Source organism: Ochotona curzoniae, unplaced genomic scaffold, assembly GCF_017591425.1.
Source record: "Ochotona curzoniae isolate NIBS_2020 unplaced genomic scaffold, NIBS_Ocur_1.0 contig_43, whole genome shotgun sequence".
In the NCBI taxonomy this organism is placed as follows: domain Eukaryota; kingdom Metazoa; phylum Chordata; class Mammalia; order Lagomorpha; family Ochotonidae; genus Ochotona; species Ochotona curzoniae.
The window spans coordinates 33,826,653-33,850,842 of NW_024466218.1; the positions used below are offsets into that span (position 1 = coordinate 33,826,653).

Here is a 24,190-nt window from a genome sequence, read left to right on the forward strand (position 1 = left end):
AGGCTCTTGATTTTCTTTTCCATTTCTTCAGTAACACATTAGTCATTCAGTAGCAGGTTATTTAACTTCATGGCATTGTAAATTTCCTTTTTTTTCCCTTGTTGATGATTTTGTTATGTGGCTTTTCATTTAAAGGGATGCATAGTAATTGTGTAATGGAGACCAGCATATCCAGTGGCATGTTGTTTAACTTCATGGTGTTAAAAATTGTTTTTCTTCCTGTTGTTGTTTTTGTTTTGTGGCTTTTCACTTGGGGGAATGTATAGTGTACTGTGTACTGGGACTGTCATGACCAGATGTGAGGATACGGTGCAGTGTGTATCTTTACTTCCAGATCAAGAACGGACTCCCAATGAAACTGTTGGATGCGTATTGAAAATAAGATGCTAGACTCTGCCATTGCCCATGCCCACAATGATAGACTTACAACCATTTATGAGGAACTATACTATTGTAATGATATGGGGGAACTCAGTGTGTGTGGGGGATTTGAGAAGGGATCCCAGGTCCTATGGAACTATATCATAAAATGATAATAATAATTTAAAAAATGAAAAAAAAATCCCCTATGTTCTAAACTAATATTTCTCGCCATTTCTCTCTTGTCATTAAGGGTGTCCTTGATACAAATGTTGTCTTATATCATGTTCAGGTCCTCCACATTAATTTTACTAGCTATATCTGCAGAAGACAACACAACATGAAAGAGAAGGGAGAAGAGAAAGAAAGCAGAGTAGGTGAGAGAATGACCCACATCTGTCCCTTTAGTCTGACAGATCAGTTGATATTGACTGTATTTACCTAAAGAGACAAATATGCAGATCAGTCCAGAAGTGAGTGAAACGAATTACAGCTGTGGTGTAATATGATAAATGCCAAACTATTGGTAACCCATTGAGTTCCATATGCAAAAGGACAAAAGATGGACTTCAATCAAAAAACAGACTTGAAAATATAGATGTGTATTGTGTACTCTTTATTGGCCTACAGAGTTTTTACTGTTTAGATTAAAAAATATTCATTTTATCTTACAATGTTCCTGTCTCCTTATTTATAAAATTCAATGAATTAGTTTTAAAGGAAAGAGAGAGAGGGTTGGGAGAGGGAAGACAGACACACAGATACATTTCCCATCCACTAGTCCCTACCCCAAATGTCCAAAACAGATGCGCTGGATCAGGCCAAATCCAGGATGCAGAGACTCATTCTGAGCTTCTATATGAGTGACAGAGTCCAGCTGCCTGAGCCACCTGATAAAACTGATACGTGATAAACTGAAAAAGTCAAAGTGTAGAAAGTGATAAAATGATGTTCAATTTGGAAATATTTTACCAAACATAGTTAGGTCTAAATCCCATAGCTGTGAACAATACAGAAAATTAAAGCTGGTCAAATGAATTTGAGGAAACTTGGTTGGGAAAAAAAAATGATTCAGATTTGTTCATTTGAAAGGTGCAGGGAAAGGAGAAAGAGAACAGATCTTCCATTCATTGATTTCCTCCTCAAATGCCTGCAAGAGCCAGGGCTGGACCATGGACACCATCAGCGCCCTTTCCAGGTGCATCAGCAGGCAGCTGGGCAGAAAGTCCAACAGTCAGAATTCAAACCTAGCACCGTCACATGGTGTCTGAGTCCCAATCATATTGTTAATTTGCTGTGACACATTTACCCAGATGAAAACAAAATGGCTTTTTTCACTCCTATACACTGAAGGGACACATGTTGTGTTTCTCTTTTTTGGCTTATTTTACTAAGCACAGTGGTTTCCAAATGCATCCATTTTGTAGCAAAAGACAAAATCTTCTTATGGTGGAGTAGTGTTTTAATTTCTTTATCATGAGTGGATGATAAACTTCTTAGTCATGAGCAGATGGATATCTGGATTTATCCCAAATCTTTACTTTTGTTAGCTGGGCTCCCACAAACATGGTGGCACACGTAACTCTCTCCCAAGCTGATTTCATTTTGTTTATGTAAATGATCCAAAGTGGGATGGCTAAGTCATATGATAGGCTTTCAGACCTCTAAGTAATCTCCATACTGTCTTCCATAATCATTCAAATTCTCCCCAGAAGTAGATTAGGGTACCTTTTCTCCAAATCTTTACCAGTATTTATTCATCTATTCATTTATTTATCTTTGTTAATTAACCATGCTCATTGGGGTGAGGTGAAATTTCATTGTGTGTTTTTTTCTTAAACTGTTATTATTATCATTTTATGATACAGTTGCATAGGCCCTGGGATTTCTTTCCCCTCCCTGGACACCTCCCCTCTCACTGAATTCTCCTCTATTGCTACTACGTAGTTCTTCCTAAACAGTCATTTGCCCATCATTGCAGGCATGGAAAATGGCAGAAAGTCCGGTATCCTATTGTCAAGATATAGTAAGCAGTTTCTTTGGGAGTCCATCTTTGGTCTGGAAATAGAGATGCATACTGCATTGTATCCACATCTGGATATGATAGTCTCTCATTACACAGTTAATACAAAATCAACAACAGGAAGAAAAAATTAACAATGCCATGAAGTTGAATAACATACTACTAAATGACTAATATGTTGCTGAAGAAATGGAAATGAAAATCAAGAACCTTCTTGAAGGAAATGATGCTACTGTATGACGTATGAGTCAGTGAAGAACTTAATATGAGAAAAAAAACTTTTGAAGAAATAAAACTAAAAATAGAAACTTCAAAATCCATGATACACAGTTTCAGCTGATCTTTATTTGTGAGATGTGTCTCCTGTAGGCAACAGATAGATGGGTTTTGTTTTTTAAATCCAGTCTACTAATCTGTGTTGTTTGATTGATGAGTTTAAGCCAATTACATTCAAGTTTAATATAAATAGGTGGTAATTTGGTCCTGTCACTTAGCAATGAGTTGTTCATTGATTTAGTCTTCTGTTGTTATTTTGCTGGAATGTTCTTCACACTTGCCTTTGGTTTGGTGGCTGCTATTTCTCTTCTCTGTCTAGAGAATATCTTTAAGTTTCATTTGTAGGGCATATTTGGAAGAGGCATATTCTTTCAAATTTTCTTTACTGTGGAAGAAGACAAAGGAAAGCTTTGCTGGGTATGTATCATGGGCCAACAATTTTTGCTTTGAGAATCTGGAATATGTCACTCCATTCTCTTCTGACCTGTGGAGTTTCCTTTGAGAGGTCAGCTGTGGATTTAGTTGCCATCCCTCTATATATCAGTTGAGTCTTTTTCACATGCACATTTAAGGATCTTTTCCTTACATTTGGTTGAAAAGAGCTTGATTATCATGTGTCCTGGTGAAGAACACTTTTGGTTCACCCTGTTGGGAGTTCTGAAGGAAAGTACACATCCAACACACACATCAGAGCTGAGAAGCATCTCCTGAATTCTGTCCTGAAGGACATTAGAATTTGGGGTCGAAAACTACTGTTTGTCCTCAGCTTTCTGTTTCTTTGATCCTGGAGAAAGAGATGGTGACTCCCTTGGGCCTTTTTTGATGGGAAAACTGGCAGAGAGGGTCTGCTCTGACTTCTTTGGGATCTGTCTGCTTGTGGAACTCTGGGGTTCTCAGCTGTGCTGCCCGAGAGCAGGGTATACACACTTGTACATCTGCCATTTCATCCTATGTCTTCCTGTGTTTCCATAAATGTTGACAATCATAATACAACTCATAATACAACTCTCAGTAACATTTTGATTTCTGTCTTTTCGAATTTGTCTCCCAGCTGGCTAAAACGGGAAAAGGTTGTCCATCAGTGCACTACCATCAGTCCAAGAGAGCTGATGTATGATAGTTCTCAGCAAGTATGTTTTAACGAACTAGTAAGTTTCAGTGAATTTACATTTAGTTTCAGAGAAATACCTGGAAAGATATTAGTTGTGAATCACCAAATGTAGAAATAAATATAAATATATGTGGACAATGATAACACTAAAAATGTTAGGAATTTTTCTTTAGGAATTCTATTCACATATAATTAAAAAATTGTGCCATAACTTTTCTTTTTTAAAGTGCTATGTTTATACTTTGGGTTGTTTTCTTACCAATAGTTACTTTGATAATTCAGTTTTGTGTAGGATATTGATAAATTGATAAATTCTGTTTCTCTCAATGTTGTGTAATTCATATAATCACCAGCTCATTCCCCAGATGCTCACTTACCATAATGTCCGCATCTGGGCCTGATCTAAGCTGGGTGTTTAATAATCAAAGTCTCCCAATGGATGGCAGGACACCAGTCAGTTGAGTTATCACTGTTGTCTCTCAGACCCTGCATTAGGATCCAGAGTTCAGGAGTCAGCTTCAACGCTCAAACCCAGTTGTTGTGATAGGAGAAGTAGATATTCTGTCAGACTACATGCCCATCCATATCTTTTCATGAATTACAGTAAGTTTTTGTTTGTTTTATTTAGAAAGGACGACACATATAGATGTAGAATTTTAATGTCCTTTTGGTGAGATCTGAATTGTAGATTAATGATAATGCATATAAAGCCTCCAGTGTGTTTACGGATTTGCATTTTGCTTCAGTATGTGTAGGGTCCTTAATCTTTCAGCAACCTGGGCACACGCATAATGGAATGTCTGAGAAATTTAAGTATTGCATTTTGTGTGGCTTTTGTTTGATGGAGAGAGCTCTACTAGAATTTTTCATATAATGTCAGTGTAATTGAAAACAAACCAACCTATCATTTATCGAAACCATATCTAATTCTGGGTCCAAAGCAACCCAAGTAAGTAAGGGTCAATTGTGTAAGTAAGGAAATTGTACAAATGGTAAGCTGGTCACAGAGTAGAAAATCACTTTTGTTTGCAACAGTAATAGTGTTGTGACGTGCAGGTGACCAGGATTAACCCACACCACTCCTGTCCCAATGGTTTATTTAACAGTGTCCCTGATCTCGATTCAAGAGCTTCGTAAGGATGTAGCTTAGCAACCGAAGGCAGAGTATGCTGGTATCAGCTTAGGATACTGAAAAAGTAGTCATACATGCGATCCTAATATATTAGTAAAGCATATTCACTATTTTTAAACACATTATTTTGCTGTTTGCATAATATACCTTTTCCAAACTCAATTTCTTTCAAACATAAATTTTTAAGATTTTATTTTAGTTTTATTGGAGAATCAGATGTACAGAGAAGAGGAGAGACAGAGAGGAAGATCTTCCATTTTTGATTCACTCCCCAAGTGGCTGCAACAGCTGAAACTGTGCCAATCCGAACCCAGGAGCCAGGAGCCTTTCCTGGGTCCTCCATGTGGGTATAGGGTCCCAAGGCTTTGGACCATCCTCTGCTGCTTTGCCAGGCCACAAGCAGGGAGCAGAACGGGAAGGGAGCAACCAGCATTAGAACTGGCGCCCATATGGAATCCCCACAAGTGCAAGGCAAGGACTTTAGCTGTTAGGCTATCGTACTGGGCCATACAAGGACAATTTTTTTAAAAAGAATGTTTTTTTTCAGAGCAATAGAGTTAAGAAATGTGACCAAATGTGTTCATTGTTTTGAAACTAGATTTTTTCCTATTTTTAAAATTACTATTTTATGATATAGGTCCTTAGCCTCTGTGGTTTTTCTTATGTCCTCCCTAAGCCCCTCCCCCCAATAATTTCCCCTATATTATTACAATAGTATAGCTCTTCATAAACAATCCTAAATATATCATCAGGGGCATGGACAGTGGCAGCAGTCCAGCATCCTATTGTCAAAATATAGTAAACAGTTTCATCTTTGACTTGGAAGTAGAGATGCATACTGCATTGTATCCTCACATCTGGATATGATAGTCTCCATTACACAGTTACTGTATGTCAGCTTAAATGAAAAGCCACAATACAAAATCAACAATAGGAAGAAAAGTAGGAATTTACAATGCACGAAGTTAAGTGACACACTAGTGAATGACTCGTATCTCTGAAGAAAAGTGAATCAAGAACCTTCTTGAAGATTGCTTGGGTCACCATCTGCTGCTTTCCCAGGCTAAAAGCATCGCCCTGGAATAGATATGGACCAGTTTGAACATGAACCAGCACGTTATGGGATGTTAACACTTACAGGTAGAGCGTTAGCCTATTTGAGCTGGCACCGTGAACCACAATCTTGAGCTTGCGAAACTCCAGAATTATGAGAAAATAAATCTGTTCTTTGTAAGTTACTTACTTTCAGGTATGAGGTAAACTAAGACACCACATTAAAGTAAATGCTTAAAATTGAATCATTGAATAAGTTTTTAAATTAAAAATATTATTTCCAACTGTTTCATGCCACCATTTTTTCCCCCTGTGGTGTTTTTCTACTAATGCAATTGGCATAAAAAAAAAGGTAATTCCTGTTGGAAATTCTTATTTGCATGTCCCAAATCCCTTAAGCATGAAACATAAAATTCTGAAGTGACTTTTTACTTTTATATGCCCCCAGTAAACCATTTTTAAAAATGTATTTGGATAATAGAGACAGAATAAAATATATAAACCACCAAATTGTGGCAACAGGCAGGCTGGGCCAACGTGAAGCCAGACCGAAGAATTCAGCCCAGGTCTTCTGTGAGGATGACGGAAGCTGACCACTTGAGAGATTACTGCTTCCTGTTAGGATCTGCTTTAGCAGAGTGCTCTAAACTTGCTAGCCAGAAGTGGAAATCGAAGCCAGCCATTGTAATATGAGAAGAAAGTGGCATAACTGGTGTCTTAAGCACTAAGCCAAATGCCAGCAGCAATACATTTTTCTAAAAGATCATAAGGTTGGGCCTGGCACCGTGGCATAGCAGCTCAAGTCCTCGCTTTGCGTGTGCCAGGATCCCACATGGGCACCGGTTCTTATCCTGGAAGCCTCACTTCCCATCCAGCTCCCTGCTTGTGGCCTGGAGAAGTAGTCGAGGACAGCCCAAAGCCTTGGGACCCTGCACCCGCGTGGGAGACCTGGAGGAAGTTCCTGGCTCCTGGCTTCAGATCGGTGCAGCTCCGACCGTTGCGCTCACTTGGGGAGTGAATCATTGGATGGGAGATCTTCCCCTGTCTCTCCTTGTCTCTATATATCTGACTTTGCAATAAATCTTTTTTAAAAATAAAGTAAAAATTATTAAGGTCAGGTATACAAATACTAATGATATTAGATTTGATAAATAAGATTTTGTATCTACAGATACTAAATGTTTACTTAAATTTACTTGCTTTTGTTAAATTTACTTGAACACTAAAAATGTTTACTTAATTTTTCTTTAATTCAAATTTAAAAATGAAGAGAGGTAGAATTATTACAGAGGAATATAGGAAGATGAAAAACCATCCGTAAGGAAGTCTTCATGACTTCCTCACAAGCATGACTCTTTGCCGTGATATCTACAGATTTTACAAATGACTATTTAAAATATTTAGATGGTGTGTTTTAATGAAAGGCAAGATGCATGAGCCTTTCAAAATTATCTCCTTGAAATTTACCATGTCTTGGGCCCGGCAGCCTCGCCTGGCAGCTAAAGTTCTCTCCTTGAACGTGCCCTGGGATCCCACCTGGGCGCTGGTTCTAATCCCGGCAGTTCCACTTCCCATCCAGCTCCCTGCTTGTGGCCTGGGAAAGCAGTTGAGGACAGCCCAAAGCTTTGGGACCCTGCACCCATATAGGATAGCCGGAAGAAGGTCCTGGATCCTGGCTTCGGATCGGCATAGCATCGGCTGTTGCGCTCACTTAGGGAGTGAATCATCGGACGGAAGATCTTCCTCCCTGTCTCTCCTCTCTGTATATCTGACTTTCCAATAAATAAATAAATCTTTTAAAAGAAAAAAGACACTTTGATAAGTTGTCCTCTCCCCTAAAAGTGTGAAGAAAGTGTGTATCTTTTCCCCAGTGACTGATATAATTTTCTGCATTTTAACTTTTATTTATTTTTGAAAGTTACAGAAAGACAGGGAGAGTGAGAGATCTCTCATCCACTGATTCAGGTCCCAATTTGCTGTAATATGTGAGGCTGAGCCAGCCCGAAGACAAGAGCAGAAGAACGTTTTCTGGGTCTCCCGTGCGGGTCACAAGGCTCCGGCACTTGCACCGTCTTTCGCTGCTTTCCCAGGCGTGTTAGCCATGAGCTGAATCAGCGGCGGAACAGCCAAAACTTCAACCGGCACCCACATGGAGTGCCAGCATGGGACAGTGTCCCAAAGCGCTTCACCATGCGCTGGCCCTGACAGCATCTTTCTTACCATTTCTCTATTAGTAACTTTTCACTTTTTGAATTATTTTTGTTTCCTCTCCAATGATTTTTGTTTTCTTGGACTATTTTTGTCTTGGTCCCTCGGGTTATCAGCAAAGATCTGTGGGTTCTCTCCTCAGTTTAGTACAGAAGAAAAAGGCAGGAATTGGTTGTAGACAGAGTTTTATTTGCACAGTAAACAAGTGAATGTGAAAAGAATGAAGGGGAAAGTGCCTCTCCAAAGAGATCTGGGAGATGGGGCATCTCCGAAGAGAGTGACAGCAGGGCCGTAGGACCTGTCCTGGAGATCTCTGACCAATCAGGAAATGGCTGGGAAATGCCTGTGCCCCGGACCTGACATCGCAGGGCCCAAGCACTTTCCCAGGTCATTAACAGGCAACCGGATTAGAAATGTAACAGCTGGGACTTGCATTAGCCTCCATGTGAGTGCAGTCGCTGCAGACCGGGGTTGAACTTGAGAAGCCAAGTTGCTGGCCCCATTTTCTTCTTTTCCTTGTCCTTCTGCTCCTCCTCCTCCAGCTTTATTTTTTTTACGTTTTTGGAATATTACTCACCCACTAAAAATAATGAAAATTCTACCATTTGCAGCAAAATGGTTCCAACTGCAGACCGTTATGCTCAGTGAAGTAAACTAGCCCCAAAGGACAAATATCATATGTTCTCTCTGATACAAGCAACCCTCATGCAAAATGCAACGTCAGTAGACACACACACATGTATATATGATTTTGTATACATAGATTCATATGTATAACAGAGGTTAGCATACCAAGAGGTAAAGATACTTTGCAGTATGCATCTTTACTTCAGAACAAAAGATGGACTCCCAGTGCAAGTGTTTAGTACATCTTGACAGTAGGATGCTGGACTTTTACAACTGTCTGTACCTACAATGTCATGATACACATAAACATGTTGCTGTTGTTGAACTGTACTGTACTGTTATAATTTTATGGTGGAAATCAGTGCAGAGGGAGGAATTGGGGATGGTTTGAAGGGGAAATCCATGAGACTGTAATTGTTTCATGAAAGATAAAAATTAAACAACAACAAAAGTTTCCAACGAGTTTGCCTATTTGCCCTTTGGTCCTCTTATCATTGTCTTTACTGGTTCTCTGGTTCTCTGGTTCTCTCTCTCTCTTTTTCTTACCAAAATGAAAGTGGAACTTTTTCAGACATTGGATCTGTAAATTTAATGTACAGGTTCATGTATCTTAAATTATTTATTTCTCCAGAATTATGAGCAAAAGCAATTGCTTTATTTATCAGGCAAATTTACTCTGTGCAGAACCACTTTTCATTTGCAAAGGTCTGCATGGGTGACTTGTAAAAGCTCAATTTATCAAATGAAATTAAGAATTTTCAGCAACAGGAAAAAAGTATTTTTTCCTGAACACTTATGCAATTACAGAGCACTGAGTGTGGGTAGAGAGAAGCTGGAGACTTTTGTTAAAAAGCGTTATTTGCATGGCTTTAAGAAAAACCATGTAGGAGTAATTCATTCCCTGCTGAGTATGAGTCATTTATCTCACTGTCTCTGCCCTGTGTGAACCTGTAAAATAGAAAAAGGAAGTTAGGATTTTGTCTACCACTTTAGTGACTAACGATTAATGATTTTACTTAATATGTGTGTGGTTTAGGGACACACAAAATGCTGCATGAATATTTAATTATATTTATTCCTTATAGTTATGGTTGGGCTGTAGGATTTATAGCCATATTTGCAATTCTTTAGAAACCTTTAAATATCTCAGGGCCAAGATACGCTCTGTAATAGGTGAAAATGTATTGCTTAGTATTAGAGAACTTTAATATCTGCAGATTTAGCTGGTGATTCATGCATGCTATTAAAAGAAAACTAGTCAGAAAACACATTATTTAGCCAAAAAATTGGAGCTACACACAGGACTGGATACGTAATTATAATGTAAAGAAAGATAAATAAAATCTGGCTTGATTAGGCCATGTAATTTTTCTCTGAAATATATCCAGGTACATTTGGACGTTGTGCTGAAAGTCTTATTTTTGCAAATTAGGATATACTGATTATTTTCTCTTGCATTTGGTTCTCTAAGCTGTAATAATTGGCAGTTAAAATGCACAGCTATTTAAGCAATCTAAACAACCACTTGGGAAAGGGATTTAGACCTGTCATTTGGGCTTTCCTTACGCAAAATAATATTTCAATGCCTTGACTATTTAATTGTCATGATTATTTTACTCATAAAGATAATGAATGATTGTCAATTGCTATCCTCATGTTAATCCACTTAATATGTAAATGGTGATATCAGAGGGAATTCTAGCTTTCTTGCTTTCCTCAGATCGAATTTATTATGGATAAAAATCCCAAATTTTCATCAATCTTCTGTGTGCTTAAATTTGTTCAAATTCTTGTGTGCTTTTCTAAACTGTTTGCCAATGTTATGTTGACACATACAAGTGTCTGTACGATGTACTTCATAAAATTCCGAACTCTTTTTGTAAACATCTACCCGGATCCCTTCCTCACATTATTTACTTTTTCCTTTGTTCTTTCTTCTGATTAATAGTTAGTGCTTTACTAAATTTGGCTGCAGGAATTTGGAGGGTATACACGCAGAGGGGTTTGATAGCTGACACATGCTCGCTCACTCTTTATCTTTTCTGTCTAAAACAAGTCAGCTTCAAAATACAGCAACAATTCACCTAAATCAGTTCAGGTGAATCCTGCACAGTGGAAGTGTGGGATTTTTATTTATAATTTGGATTTGTAATTTTCATTGCTATTTGTGTTTAACAGATATAAATTGAACTGATAAAAATTTCCAAATAACTTAAACTACCTTTAAAAGGTATATTCTACTTTAATTGCTTTGGTACTACAAAATATCATTCCTAGTTCTTTGAGCATTTGAAATAACAGTTTGTTGGACTTTGTAAGACTTACGTTTTGAACATGAATATAATCAACTTTATAGAACCTCATTGTATATTTTAGATTATTTTTTTCAATTGGCTTGTTTTTGAAGAGTACAGGATAAATTCCCATACTCATATATATGTATATATATATATTTATAGCAGATCAGATGTCTCAATTTTTCATTAAAAATTTCATTGTAGTTACTGTTTTAGTTTGCCTTTTTTGTGTGTGAGAGACAAGAGATACTATGTGGCTCTCACTGTCCTGGGAACCCAGCTGTAACGGATTTGACAATCAGCCCGTTGATAGTGACCACACTTTTAGTAAGGGACAAAGGAACCTGAGTAACACCGACAGCTGGCTGTTATGAGGTTGTAAAGTATCATTGTAGTGCATGGAAGGAGCAGACAACTGAACGTACAAGTGGAGCACATCACCTAATTGTTAGCCCTTTTATTAATTTGCACTTTTATGATCATTCTTTACCAAATTTTGTGTGACTCTTATCTATCAGCAATTAACTTATTACTATCCAAGCTTTTATTCATTCACTGTATTTATAATTAATAGAATTTATTTAGATTTTCAAGATGTTCTCTTTGGCTTTTTTCAAATATTTTCTTTCTAGCTTCACAGTTTAATATTAATCTTTTCTTTTAATATGATTTTTGTAGCATTTTCAGAATACAATAGTTTATTTTGTACTGTAATGTGGGAATAAACAGGCTCGTATTTTACTTGAGCTTAAGATCACACTATGGTTACTAATAAAAATATTAAAACCCCAGTTGTCCTAAAGCACAGGCGGTAAAATAAAAAAAGGTGGACAGAAGGAATTATGTCAAAACACGAAGTTTCTGTACCAAAAAAAGGGAACAGTCAACAGCATGAAGAAACATTCCACGGAATAGCAAAACAAGACAAAAAGCCCTGTGTAGTATTCATCTGACAACGATCATAACTGAATATACTACTAACTCAGAAGTTGCATTACAGCACAAAAAATAATTTCAAAAACAGTAAAATGGTATGATTGGATAATTTCAAAATGATACTCTAATGGCCACCATTTCTGGGAAAATGCTCAACATCATATGGCTCAGGGAAATAGAGATCAAAATGACAATGTGACATCATTACATGCCAGATAGGAGAAGAAGTCTTAGCGTGTCCTGGCAGGAATGTAAATGTAAATTAAATTAATAGGTGATATGGTGATTTTACTACTGTACTGTACTTTATTTGTTATTGCTTAATTATTCACAGTATTTAAGATGCAGCATCAATCCAGATGACAATGAATAAATGAATGGATAAAAAAAACTGTACACACATATTCAGTAGAATGTTACTCAGCCATAAAACAATATTCTATTATCTGTAGCAAAATGGCTGGAACTTGGGAATATCATCTTATACGTTTCACACACACAAAAGCAAATTTCTCATGTTGTCACTTGTGGAAGCTTTAAAACAAGTTTATCTGACCTTAGTGGTTACTAGAACTGGGGAAAAGGAGAGGGAAGGCAGGGAGGTTGAGTAATTGGTAGCAAAACACAAATAAAAGGAATGTATTCTAATGTTCACAGCTCATTGCTGTGACTGCATCACAATAACATGTGTTTGTGAATTGGTAGGACGGATCAGCTTGAATTATCCAAACATAAGGAAAAGGAAAGCGTTAACACCATTACCTGACCAGTACAGATCAACTACATTTATTGAAATACCACACTGAAGTTTGTGTGTGTGCACACACACACACACACACACACACAATTGTACCTCATACGTGTGCACATTTATAAACAGGCCAGCATTGTACTAAGTTGAGCTGGTGCTGGGCAAAGCCAACTACTTGTAATGGAGTGCTACTCTTAGTATCCACCAGTCTTGCTTCCGGTCCAGGCCTCTGGCAGTGTACCTGGGAAGGCAGCAGAGGATGGTCCAAATACTGGCAAGAAGTTTGTCAGGATTGTGTGGAGAAACAATAGGGGGAAGAGAGAGAAATTATACAAGGTAGAAAAATGGGGAAAGAAAGTGCAGTTATTTTAGAGAGTTTGATATTTCAAAGGGAAACAGATGGATGAGTTCAAACATAAGTGGAGCGTGGACTCAGAAGAGGCTTTGTGCTTTGTTTCTAGGGTAAGATTTATAATTCATGAGCATCCAGAGCTTCCTCAGTGCTTCATGCTTGTGTTACGCTGTTTCCACACGTGCTCCTGTTAGAGCTACCCTGCAGTCTTGGAGCTCTGCTGCTGTCACTCAGTTGCCTGCATCAACATCAGCACCTATGAAGCATACTATGGCGTTAGTAACTGGTCCAAACCACTAAAAGCTGTCAATATACTAATCATTTAGAAGCTGAAATGTGCTTTTAATGGGGAAATTTATAAAAGAATATTAAAAATGATTATTTGTTTCTTATTGATGTGGCAGAACCTTTCTGGGAATTCTGAAGAACTGCATGGGTCGAAAGTCTTTTTACTTAGCAATGAATTAATACATATGAAATATTTGTGAAATCGTTCTTATTTTCATTCTTATTTAAGAGTAAAGGTAAAGATACACCTGGACAAAGCACAGAGGCAGCTTTCAGCTGGATGTGATTCACAGTGGCAGACGTAAAGGCAAGGGTTTTAGGCAGAATCCCTCCTAGTTTGTTAATCTCGTATCAATAGCAATTCATTTCCTGTTTTTTACATTTCCACGGTGGTCCCATCTTCATTAAATTCATGTTTTAATTTTTTTAAAACATTCTCAGTATTAGGATAGACAAAAAAATTGCCAGTTATATTTTTGTACCTGCTTTAATAAGTTTTTCATCCTTAGTAAAATCCACTTTTTCTGTTTTTCTCAGCCAATGTTGATATGCTTTATTTAGCAGGTTTAGTGCGAGCCTGTGATGTATGTGTGTAGTTTGAGGTGTTATCATCTTTGCTAGTGACAACTTTTACTGCATCTCCAGGAATTATAATATTTTCATTGTTATTTTTAACTTTCTGTTGACCCAAGAACCAGTTAGCTTTTCCATCTGCCCTAGACCCACAGATGATTCTTTTATATATGTACACATGCTCTAAATATGCATTGGCTGCGTCCTAGGAGAAAGGAGCCTTTTACATAGAGGCACAAAAAGACGTAGATTCTATGTGAGGGTTAGAATGAAATGAACAATTCTCATGCAGGACAATGCAAAATAATACAATGAATCATTCCCATTTGGGTAATAAAATATCTCATATGTAAGCTAGCAAATCATTTAAACTAGACCTGCATAATAATTATGAGTTATCTGAGTGCAGAGCTGTGAAACTCATTACAGGCAGAAGAAAATCCAAGACCCCCATCTGTCACCTTACACAAAAATCAGCTCTAAATGGATCAAGCACCTAAATCTTTACCCAGAAACCATCAAGTTATTAAAGGAATACAAAGGAAGCACTGTAAAATGTAGCAATTGGGAAAGACTTCTTAGAAAAGTCATCAAAAGCACAGTCAAGCCAAAATAAGCAAGTGGGTCTACAACAAACTAAAGCAGAGGAAATTATCAACAAAGTAAGAAGCAACCAATAGAGTGGGATAAAATCTTTACAGACTGCAAAGCCGATAGGGGTCTAATATCCAGAATTTACAAGAGCCTTAGAAACTCAGCAACTGTAAAACTAACAACTCTGACAAAATAGGCAGAGAATATGAACATATGTTTTATAAAAGAACAAATTGAAATTGCTAATAGACATATGAAAAAAATGATCAGGCTCCGTAGCTGTCAGGAAAATACAAATGAAAACCACACTGAGGTTCCACCTAATTGCAGTGAGATTGATCTACATTCAGAACTCTACCAACACCTGGTGCTGTGAAAGTGAGGAGAAAGGTACCTTTTTTCACTGTTGGTAGGAATGTAGGCTAGTCCAAAACTATGGAAGTCAGTATGGAGAGTTATAAGAGAACTGAAAATTGATCTGCCATTTAACCAAGCTAGCCCACTTTTGGGAATATATATAAAAGAAATAACATGTGTATATGAGAGGGAGATCTGTAATTCTATATTCATATCTACAGCACAATCTACAATAGCAAAGACATGGAAACAACCCAGATGCCAGTCCAAAGAGGAGTGGAGAAAGACACAGTGGTAAATCTCATCTAGGGAATGCTACTCAGCCATTAAAAAGAATGAAATTCTACCAATTGCAAAAAAAGGGTCCCAACTAAAGACCATTATTCTCAGTAAAACAAGTGAATCCCAGAGGGGCAACTATCATATGTTATCTATGATATAAGGTAACCTTCATGCAAAATACCAGCTCAATAGCCCTTTTGAAATTTTGGTGAATATCATGGGTTTTGATACTTTTATCTTTATTTTCATTTCTTCAAATTCTTTTTCTTATTTCTTCACTGGCTCATAGGTCAAACATTAGCACCATTTGCTTCGGAAGGTTTTTGATTTTTCTTTTCGTTTCTCCAGCTGCCCATTGGTCACTCAATAGTGTGTTATTTTACTTCATTTTGTTGTAAATTTACTACTTTTTTCTATTTCTGTTTTTTTAATGGCTTTTCATTTAATAACATGCATAGTAACTGTGTAATAGGGACTTTGATATCCAGACAGGAAGATATAATGCAATATGCATCTCTACTTCAAAATCAAAGATGGATTTTCAATGAGACAGTTAGATACATCTTGACAATGGGATGCTGGACTCCTTTCCATTGTCCAAACCTACAATGTCAGGATAAACTTAAAGAGCAGAATGACGGACTTAGTGATGTTTATAAAGGACTGTACTTCTGTAATGATAGAGGAGGAGTCAGTGGGGGAAACGGACTTGGGGAGGGAGGAAGGGAAATCCCAGAGCTTGTGGAACTGTACCATAAAATCGAAAAGAAAAAAAGAAGAAAAGCAATCTATCCCTAGAACATAAAGTAAGAATAGTGACAGTATGAACTAATCTATAAAAATGTCAAAAATAACCTCTTTAAGCCTTGAAGGTAAATCATGATAAGATAGAAGATGGGCAGGTGATGCTGGTTTTGATAAAATTAAAATCCAGGGTTTATGTTTGATTGGGTTGTGTGAAGACATTTTGCACAGTCACTCTGAGACTGACTAGAGAAAACCTGCGCTCAGCACTGGAGTCACAGGAGGACGAGTAGAGTTTGCACGTGTGAAGAAATATCCTTTAGTGGATTCACGGGAAACATGAAACCCTCTCATTAAAACTGGTTACAAACATGTTTGCACTAATACAACGTCTTTTTTCTGTAAGTGAAATAAGTCTTTGTATTAAAGGCTATCCTTTGAACAATTTTTTGTCTATGAATTTACATTTCGATGAAATGGATGCAGGTGCTTTCTCATATCTTGTTATTATATGCTGAGGAAGGCCAAGTGTGCTAAATCTGAGTGTAACCAGAATTTTCCAGTGCCCCAGATACGCAAAAGAACTCTGGGAATAAACCTTCCCTGGCTAATTTGAAAGTGATTTTATAATTCAAGAATATCTCCTGTTGTTCATTGAGATTTCTCATAACTCATTGCTCAGTTAATCACATCTACTTTTTTAAAAAAGATTTTCTTATTTTATTCAAAAGACAGAGTTGCAGACAGATGGAGGCAAAAATCTTGCTCATTCACTCCCCCAAATACTCTGAAAACCAGGGCTCCGGCCTGCCCAAAACAGGAACCAGGAACACCATCCAGGATCTTGCTTGGAACAGCAACCAAGCACTGGGTGTCACCACGTGCTGTCTTCCTTGGTGCATTAGTAGGAAGCTGAATCAGGAGCCTGTGTCTGGGACTCCAACCAGTACACTGACATGGGTTGCCAGCATCATGCTGGTGGGCTTAACCCACTGTGCCACAACACAGATCTGCTGCATCTGTCTCTTCCTAGTACTTGTAGTCCCTGGAAAGCATAAGCTTACTAGTCTTGGCTTCAATCAGAAATCCTTAAGACTTTATGCTGAATGAGAAACATTGGGGAGCATCTGAGACCCAAGGTTTCTGGACTCAACTGTTGAGCTACAGATTCAGAAGGCTTTGGTTAATGTTCCTAGGTGTTCTTGCCACTGAGATGAGCACCGCTCACTCATTAACACCCACTTCGTTGGCCTGAGAATAAGTTGACCTTCACTGAACAAATGAACAAGCAGTGGATCACAAAAGTTAAAAGCTCTGTTTATAAAAATGACACTTAGTTGGAAGGGAATTTGCACTGAAAATAGCAATATCCTTCTATCCTTTCTCCTTTCTTCCTCTCCCTTCAGCTTTTATTTCCTTGCTATATGTGCATATCAAAGTGGTTCTTCCTTTTTTTTTTCTTAATTCCTTTTAAGTCAGTCCAGGTGAATTATACAAGCTTAATGACAAAGTACTAAGTATCTGGAGAAATCATTTCACTAAATTGCAAAAGCATTTAGGGAGTTGTAACAAGGGGCATAATTCTCAAGAAAACACCACCATCCTACAAATTGCCCTTAAGTCCTCCATTAAGCTTTGCATCATTTTTTGCAGCAATTTTTTGTTTAATAGATGAAGAAAGCCTTTTCTTTAAATGTGCTGCTGTCATTTCAAATAATAGCATTGTGTTCCCTATGACATGGTTTCCCCCATAGAAAATAAAGTATAAAACCTGATATCTGAAAGTTATATTTAGAAAAAGATCAGAAATGAGAAGTCTGCATTTGAGAGCTGATTTTTTGATGTAATTCAGTAAAACACTGATAATGCCACTAACCACAATGTTACTATGGTGCTAGGAGTGGACATTGTGAACCTGTCTGGTTTGAGTGATAGGGTCTAGTTAGTTGCTCAGTCTGAATGTCTCCTACTATCTTCCCCTCACTCAGACTTAATCATCCATTTCTGTGTCTTTAATCACTACAGGTTGGAATTCACAGCATGTACACCTCCTTATTTTGTTTACATGCTGGCACAAGTTACTCGGTGTCAAATATTCTTGGGAAACTGAGGAGCCAGGGAAGTGGCTAGCGGAAATCAGGGTGCCTCTCGTTCCTTTACATTTTCTCCCCCTGGCTTCCGATGCATGCCAACCAGTGGTTACTCTGCCATGAGATGCATGCCAGCCAGTGGTTACTCTGCCATGCAATGCATGCTAGCCAGTGGTTACTGCCATGTGATGCATGCCAGTCAGTGGTTATTCTGCCATGTGATGCATGCCAGCCAGTGGTTACTCTGCCATTGATGCGTGCCAGCCAGTGGTTACTCTGCAATGAGATGCATGCCAGCCAGTGGTTACTCTGCCATGCGATGCATGCCAGCCAGTGGTTATTCTGCCATGTGATGCATGCGAGCCAGTGTTACTCTGCCATTTCATGTCCTTCACTCTACTTCCTGCTTGCTTTGCTTGGGAGATCTTCCTGGACTTGTGGGAGTGATAGGGTTCAGATTTCGTAGGGACCAGGGATCAACAGGTTACCAATGGTGTCAAACCAAGGGAGACTTTATATCAGCTTTGTTCTTTGAAAAATATTTGTTTATGTATTTATTATTTATTTATTGGAAAGGCAGAGAGAGAGAGTGAGCACGAAAGAGATGGACCTCCCAACTAGTTCACTCTTCAGATACCTGCAACCTGCTAAAGCCAGGGAGCCCGGAATGGCATTTGTAACTGCCATGTGGGTATCATGGATCCAGTCTCTTGAGCTGTCACCTGCCTTTTCTCAACTGTATCATAGCAGGAACCCAAAAGTTGGGGGGTGCACAGAGTTCAAATCCATGCTCTCCGATGTGCACTGGTAGCATCCCAAGTCATGCACTGAACTATGCCAAATACCTAATACAGATTTTTTTTGTATTAGATCATCTGTCACTTTAAACAGGCATTTTCTTTTTCCATAAAATATTTTGGAAATATTTTCATAACAGTATACAGGGCCTTTTATTTAGTTTTCAATTTTTCCATTAACAACAACATGGTTCTTGTAATGATATCTTTATACACACATTCCATAAAATTATGTGCATATATATGGAATATATTCCTATACACAAAATGACAGTCACAGAATTTATGTGCATTTTAAAATTTTTATGAAGTGAGCATTTTCATGCATTTTGCAGCACAGATTCAGAGGCAAAGTGATACTTTCCACCATTCCTCTTTCCCCAAATTATTTTTTCAATGTTTACAGTGAAATATTTTCAGTTTCCTTATGACATCTATTAGGTAAAGAATTCAACAAATAGCAAGCTAAAAAAAAGTTCCTCAAGAATATAGAATTAGATTGTGAACAGTAATCAAATTTCAAAATGTCCATTTAAGTCATGTGGAATACATTTTTTGTACTCTGTGTTTTAGGCACCACGAACTATGAAAAGCATACGATATGTTTCTTCTGGGGACAGGCTTATTTCACTAAGCATAACATTCCAATTGAGTCCATTTGGTTGAAAAATACATGATTTCATTCATTTTGTGGCTATGTAGCATTCTATCACATATAAACACTACATTTTCTTTATCCGATTATTCATTGTTGGGCAAATGTGTTTATTTCATATCTTAGTTATTGTGAATAGAACTGCAATAGATAACAGGTGTGCAAATAGCATATTGTGTGTTGATTCAATTTCATATGAGTGAATTCCCGGGAGTGAGAAGGCTGGGTCATGTTGTAGATGTATATTAATATCTCTGAGAATCTGCATACCGTCTCCCGTAATGGTTGAACTGGGACGTATGATCTATGGATTCTCCACCACGGGTCCCCAACGGCGAGCTCTTGCTAAGACCTCCTACACTAAGTAGCACAGCCAGGAGTATGATAGCTAGCAACCGAAAGAAAAATTTCCAGATCTCTGATGTTACGCTTTTACAGTCACCCTCACATACTGCTTGACCCCTTCGTCCATCCTACATGCTCACTCTCTCATTTAAGTATTTCATCAGGGCTATCAGGATCATTTGACTAAGAGTAAGAACTGCATTTCAAAATTAAAAGACAAGAGCGTTTCTGAATTCACAAATATGTACTTAATAAAATATTAAAATATGAAATTGTGAATTTCCAAGACTGGCACTCTCAGTTTGGGGATTTAAGAGGAAAAACTGATGATATAGAGAAATTGAAAAGAATTGGTGATTATACTTAATGCTAACATAAACAGTGGTGATGAAATATGAATACACAGAAGCAAAATGACTTAACAATGTTTGAATAACATTGAAGTTCAGCTTCAGTAAAAGCAAATAGTTCCATGAATTGATTACTGTTTCTCCTCTTTGTACTGAAATTGGATATACTCTCATGTTTACAAGGTAGTTTGTTTTCTATGAATTCTGTCCCTTTATGTTTTATATGCTGTTTATAAAGAGTTGATGTGACCCTTTATACCATAACAGACTTGTCTCTAGCTATATTTCCTATGTAGGACATATTATTTTATTCCATTACATACAAATTGTGTACTTGTAATACTTAGGATTATCATTTTATGACTTCATGACTTAGGAAAACTGAACAAGTTTATTTAGGAAAACTTGTTTGGTGATTGAAGACAAACACACACACATATATGTATATATGCATATATATATTTTTTTTCTTTCATTGGTCTCCAAACTTGCCCTTTTTTAAAACTATATTTATTTATTTTCATTGGAAAGACAGATTTCCAGAGAGAAGGGGAGACAGAGAGAAAGATCTTCTCTCTGCGGTTTCACTCCCCAAGTGACTGCAACAGTTGGGGTTGAGCTGGTTCGAAGCAAGGAGCCAGGAGCTTCTTCCGGGTCGCCCATGTGGGTGCAGGGTCCCAAAGCCTTGGGCCATCCTCTGCTGTTTCCCAGGGCATAAGCATGGAGCTGAGTGGGAAGTGGAGCAACCAGGAATTGAATAGCACTCATATGGGATCCCTGCACATGCAATGCAAGAATTTGGCCACTACACCATAGAGCTGGGCCTTCCAAACTTGGTTTTTATAAACCACAAACATTCTTTGCTTTTCCTATGGTGTTATGAGTGTAGGAGGAACTCTATTTTTTTATGTAGGTTTGAGAAAGGAATTCTTTAGAATGATGGTAGTTAGTTTTATACTGCAAATTTGAACTACAAAAGAAAATATCTTTATTAATAACAAGGCAAATGGCTGTGATCTGTTTGTTTATTGCATGTATGGCGGTAGGCATACTAAAATTAATCAGTAGTAATCACTGGAATGAATCTGTGTTCCTTTTTCACATGAACATTCCGTTCTCCAGATCTCTGTGATTTCATGAAAACAGCAGCTAACAGAATGACTGCAGTAGCTCGGAACTTTGTTTCCAAAAAAAAAAAAAAAAAATTAAAAGAATATAGTGGTTGGCTTCTATGCTTCTGCTGAGTGGATGAGCAGCTCTTTTGTGCATCTATTATATTTTCATTCTACATTTGTGAAAATGTGATTTTTTTGGAAAGCATAGAATAAATACTTTGATCTTGTATTTTACCTACATGCACTTTTCTCTTTGAGTGATATGCTAATTGTATATTCAGTTAATGAAATTTTAGAATTACAGACTGAAGGGTAGAGTCATCCAAATTCTTCCTAAAATATCTTCCTCGTTTCTCACAAAAGCTGCCATTCTTTGGACCTTTACAGAGTGGTTTATACATCACACAAGCTGTTTTATTCTGCTAGGAACTGTTGGCCCTTCAACATGGCTACTACAAACTGAGCAGACAATACCACGCAAAAATGGCAGAGCTGACGTATGCCAACAGTCTACTGGCTGAACACGAGGCGGAAGTGAAGACATTGAGATTCCAAGTGGAAGAGTTGAAGCAGAAACTCAACCAAAAAGAAGATGAGGTACTGTGTGAGTGAATGCATGCTGAGCAACCTCAAAGTAGCATATAATAGCATATGGAAAGCATGTCTCTTTAGTAGCACATGGAATTGGTTGCGAATAAAAATCTTGGCACTTTTAATGACTAAGCCAGTTTAAAAATCATAAGAATAAGGATTCTGAAAATAATATGCACTTGTTTGTGCTGCGATTTCTCCATATGCCCCATTGTTTTTGTTAGCATGTTCCTTTGTGCATTTGTGTAAATGCGGGCATGCCGTTATTAAAACTTACCACTTTATTTAACATTCAAGCATATATAAGAGAAATCTGATATGTTTTCTTATAAGTTGTATGTAATCTGCTAGTATTCTGTAGTGTTTTAGAAATTGTAAGCATTTCATTTTATTGGATTAGATCGACTAATTGATGTTTTATGGAATATAGGAAATATTTAGAAGTTTCTGAGAAGTAAATGGTGTGACGTCCTGACCACACACCTGTGACTAAGATACGGGTTTGTCTGCAGCTGTGAACAACAAAAAGAGTTGTTATTTTAAAAAAGACAGACAGAAAGAGGCACAGTCTCAAACGTCAGTGTGATTGTGGATCTGTCACCACATGGCAGTGCTTTTGTCAGATGGTGTTCCCGTCAGTGCATCTGTTCCTGTTGGACAACTTTTTGAGGCAAAAAGCATGAGTTCCCTGGTTAAAAGGACTATTTTCATGTGATTCCAAACAATTGAAAAAAAAAAAGCAGAGCTATATTTTTCATGGAGTAATTTCATACTAGGACACATTGTGTATTTTGAGTTAGTTTTTAATCAATTCTGTTACAGTTTTAAAAAAATCCTGGCTCTGTTTCTCTTGTAGAATGCGATGAGTACAGGCATGGTGGCACCGAGAGGACTTGGCCTTCCGCTCAGTTCTCACAGGGCAGTTCTGTTGACAGGTGCCCCTTGCTCTTTTCCTATAAGGGTGTGAATGACTAATGATATCCACTTGTTTGGGAACTGCACTGTGGAAGAATAGGTCGGAACAGCAGTACAATACACAGGCTCATAATAACATTTCTAGTCATTTTTCTTTTAATTGTTCAAAATTATTATTCCCTAGAACAGCTTTAACACACGAGTGTTTCTTTAGGCCGAGATTTAAATAAACCTGTGTGTCGGTTTATACAGGTCTGAAGAAGTTGTGATGTGGCATCAGTAGAAACGTGCTAATATTTTCAGGCTTGTGCATTTGTGCAACGTTAATCCTTGAAGATTTGATGCAAGAGTCTAATGGAACAGTTTAAAAACTTAGCTATTCAAAAAATGAAAAAAAATAGATAAATCTGGGGTCTTAAAGATGATCATATGAGCTAGTTCTCCTTATAGGATTACAAGAGAATACTTCAAAATATATGAAAATGAATTGAAGGGTAAATTTATTCTGTGTGAAAAAAATTGAAATCCATGTATAATTTTTAAAGAATTTATATTTTCTACAAGCTTCATGAAGACCACTCATTCTTCCCACCAGAGTGAGGTTTGCTATAGGATATTTGTTCCACTAATACCTTGGGAATAGAAGCAGTTCACGCCAGTTGCTGTCAGAAGGGTTGGCAGCCCACACAGCTCCTGATGAGCCTCTGTTCTGATATGCTTTTCTGTCATTCCTCAAGTTTCGTGGGGTGTCTCCAAAGCAAACATAATCCAGCAAACATCCTAAACTGAAGAGTGAAAGGAATAAAGCCTGGATGAGCCAGATGCATCTCCATTGGCAGAATTACTACATGTCCATGTTGTATATAAATGCTGTCATTGGCAGACCTATATATTTATGACATTGGTGCAAAGCTGAGAGATTCCTGCTTCCTTGGGTAGCCAAGTTGTAATGGGGGTGATAGTGGCAAAGTGCATGGAACTATGTATGGCATATACCACTTGATAATAATAAGTTACTATGCTGCCAATTTATGTATTTACTAAACTGTTACTTTATTATAATGTTCATGTTCTTGCACATATTCATGCTTTATTAATATTATTATAATTATTACATTTGCTATGACAGTTTTGTATGTATAGGGATTCCTCTCTGCCTCCACCATCTCCCGCCCCATTTTCCCATGCTTTTTAAAATTTGCTCTAAAACAGTGTCCTATCAGACTGGCAGCCGCCTTGCACAGCTCTTTGGTTATATCAGGGAACCACCCTGAGTGAATGATCTCCACAATCCAGGCTTGTGAAAAAACTCCATGATCACACAGTGACAAAATCACTCAACAGCGGGTCTCCCAGAACATGTGCCAG

The 24,190-nt window shown here is 37.7% G+C and overlaps 1 protein-coding gene across 1 annotated transcript in view; it reads left to right on the forward strand.

Annotated features, from left to right (window-relative positions):
- Positions 1-24,190, forward strand: part of CCDC102B (coiled-coil domain containing 102B) — a 166,204-nt gene that overhangs the window by 99,853 nt on the left and 42,161 nt on the right. Inside the window, exon 7 of the mRNA XM_040984767.1 lies at positions 21,743-21,913. Within this exon, the coding sequence (XP_040840701.1) occupies positions 21,743-21,913 (171 nt within the window). The remainder of the gene's footprint in view (positions 1-21,742; positions 21,914-24,190) is intronic.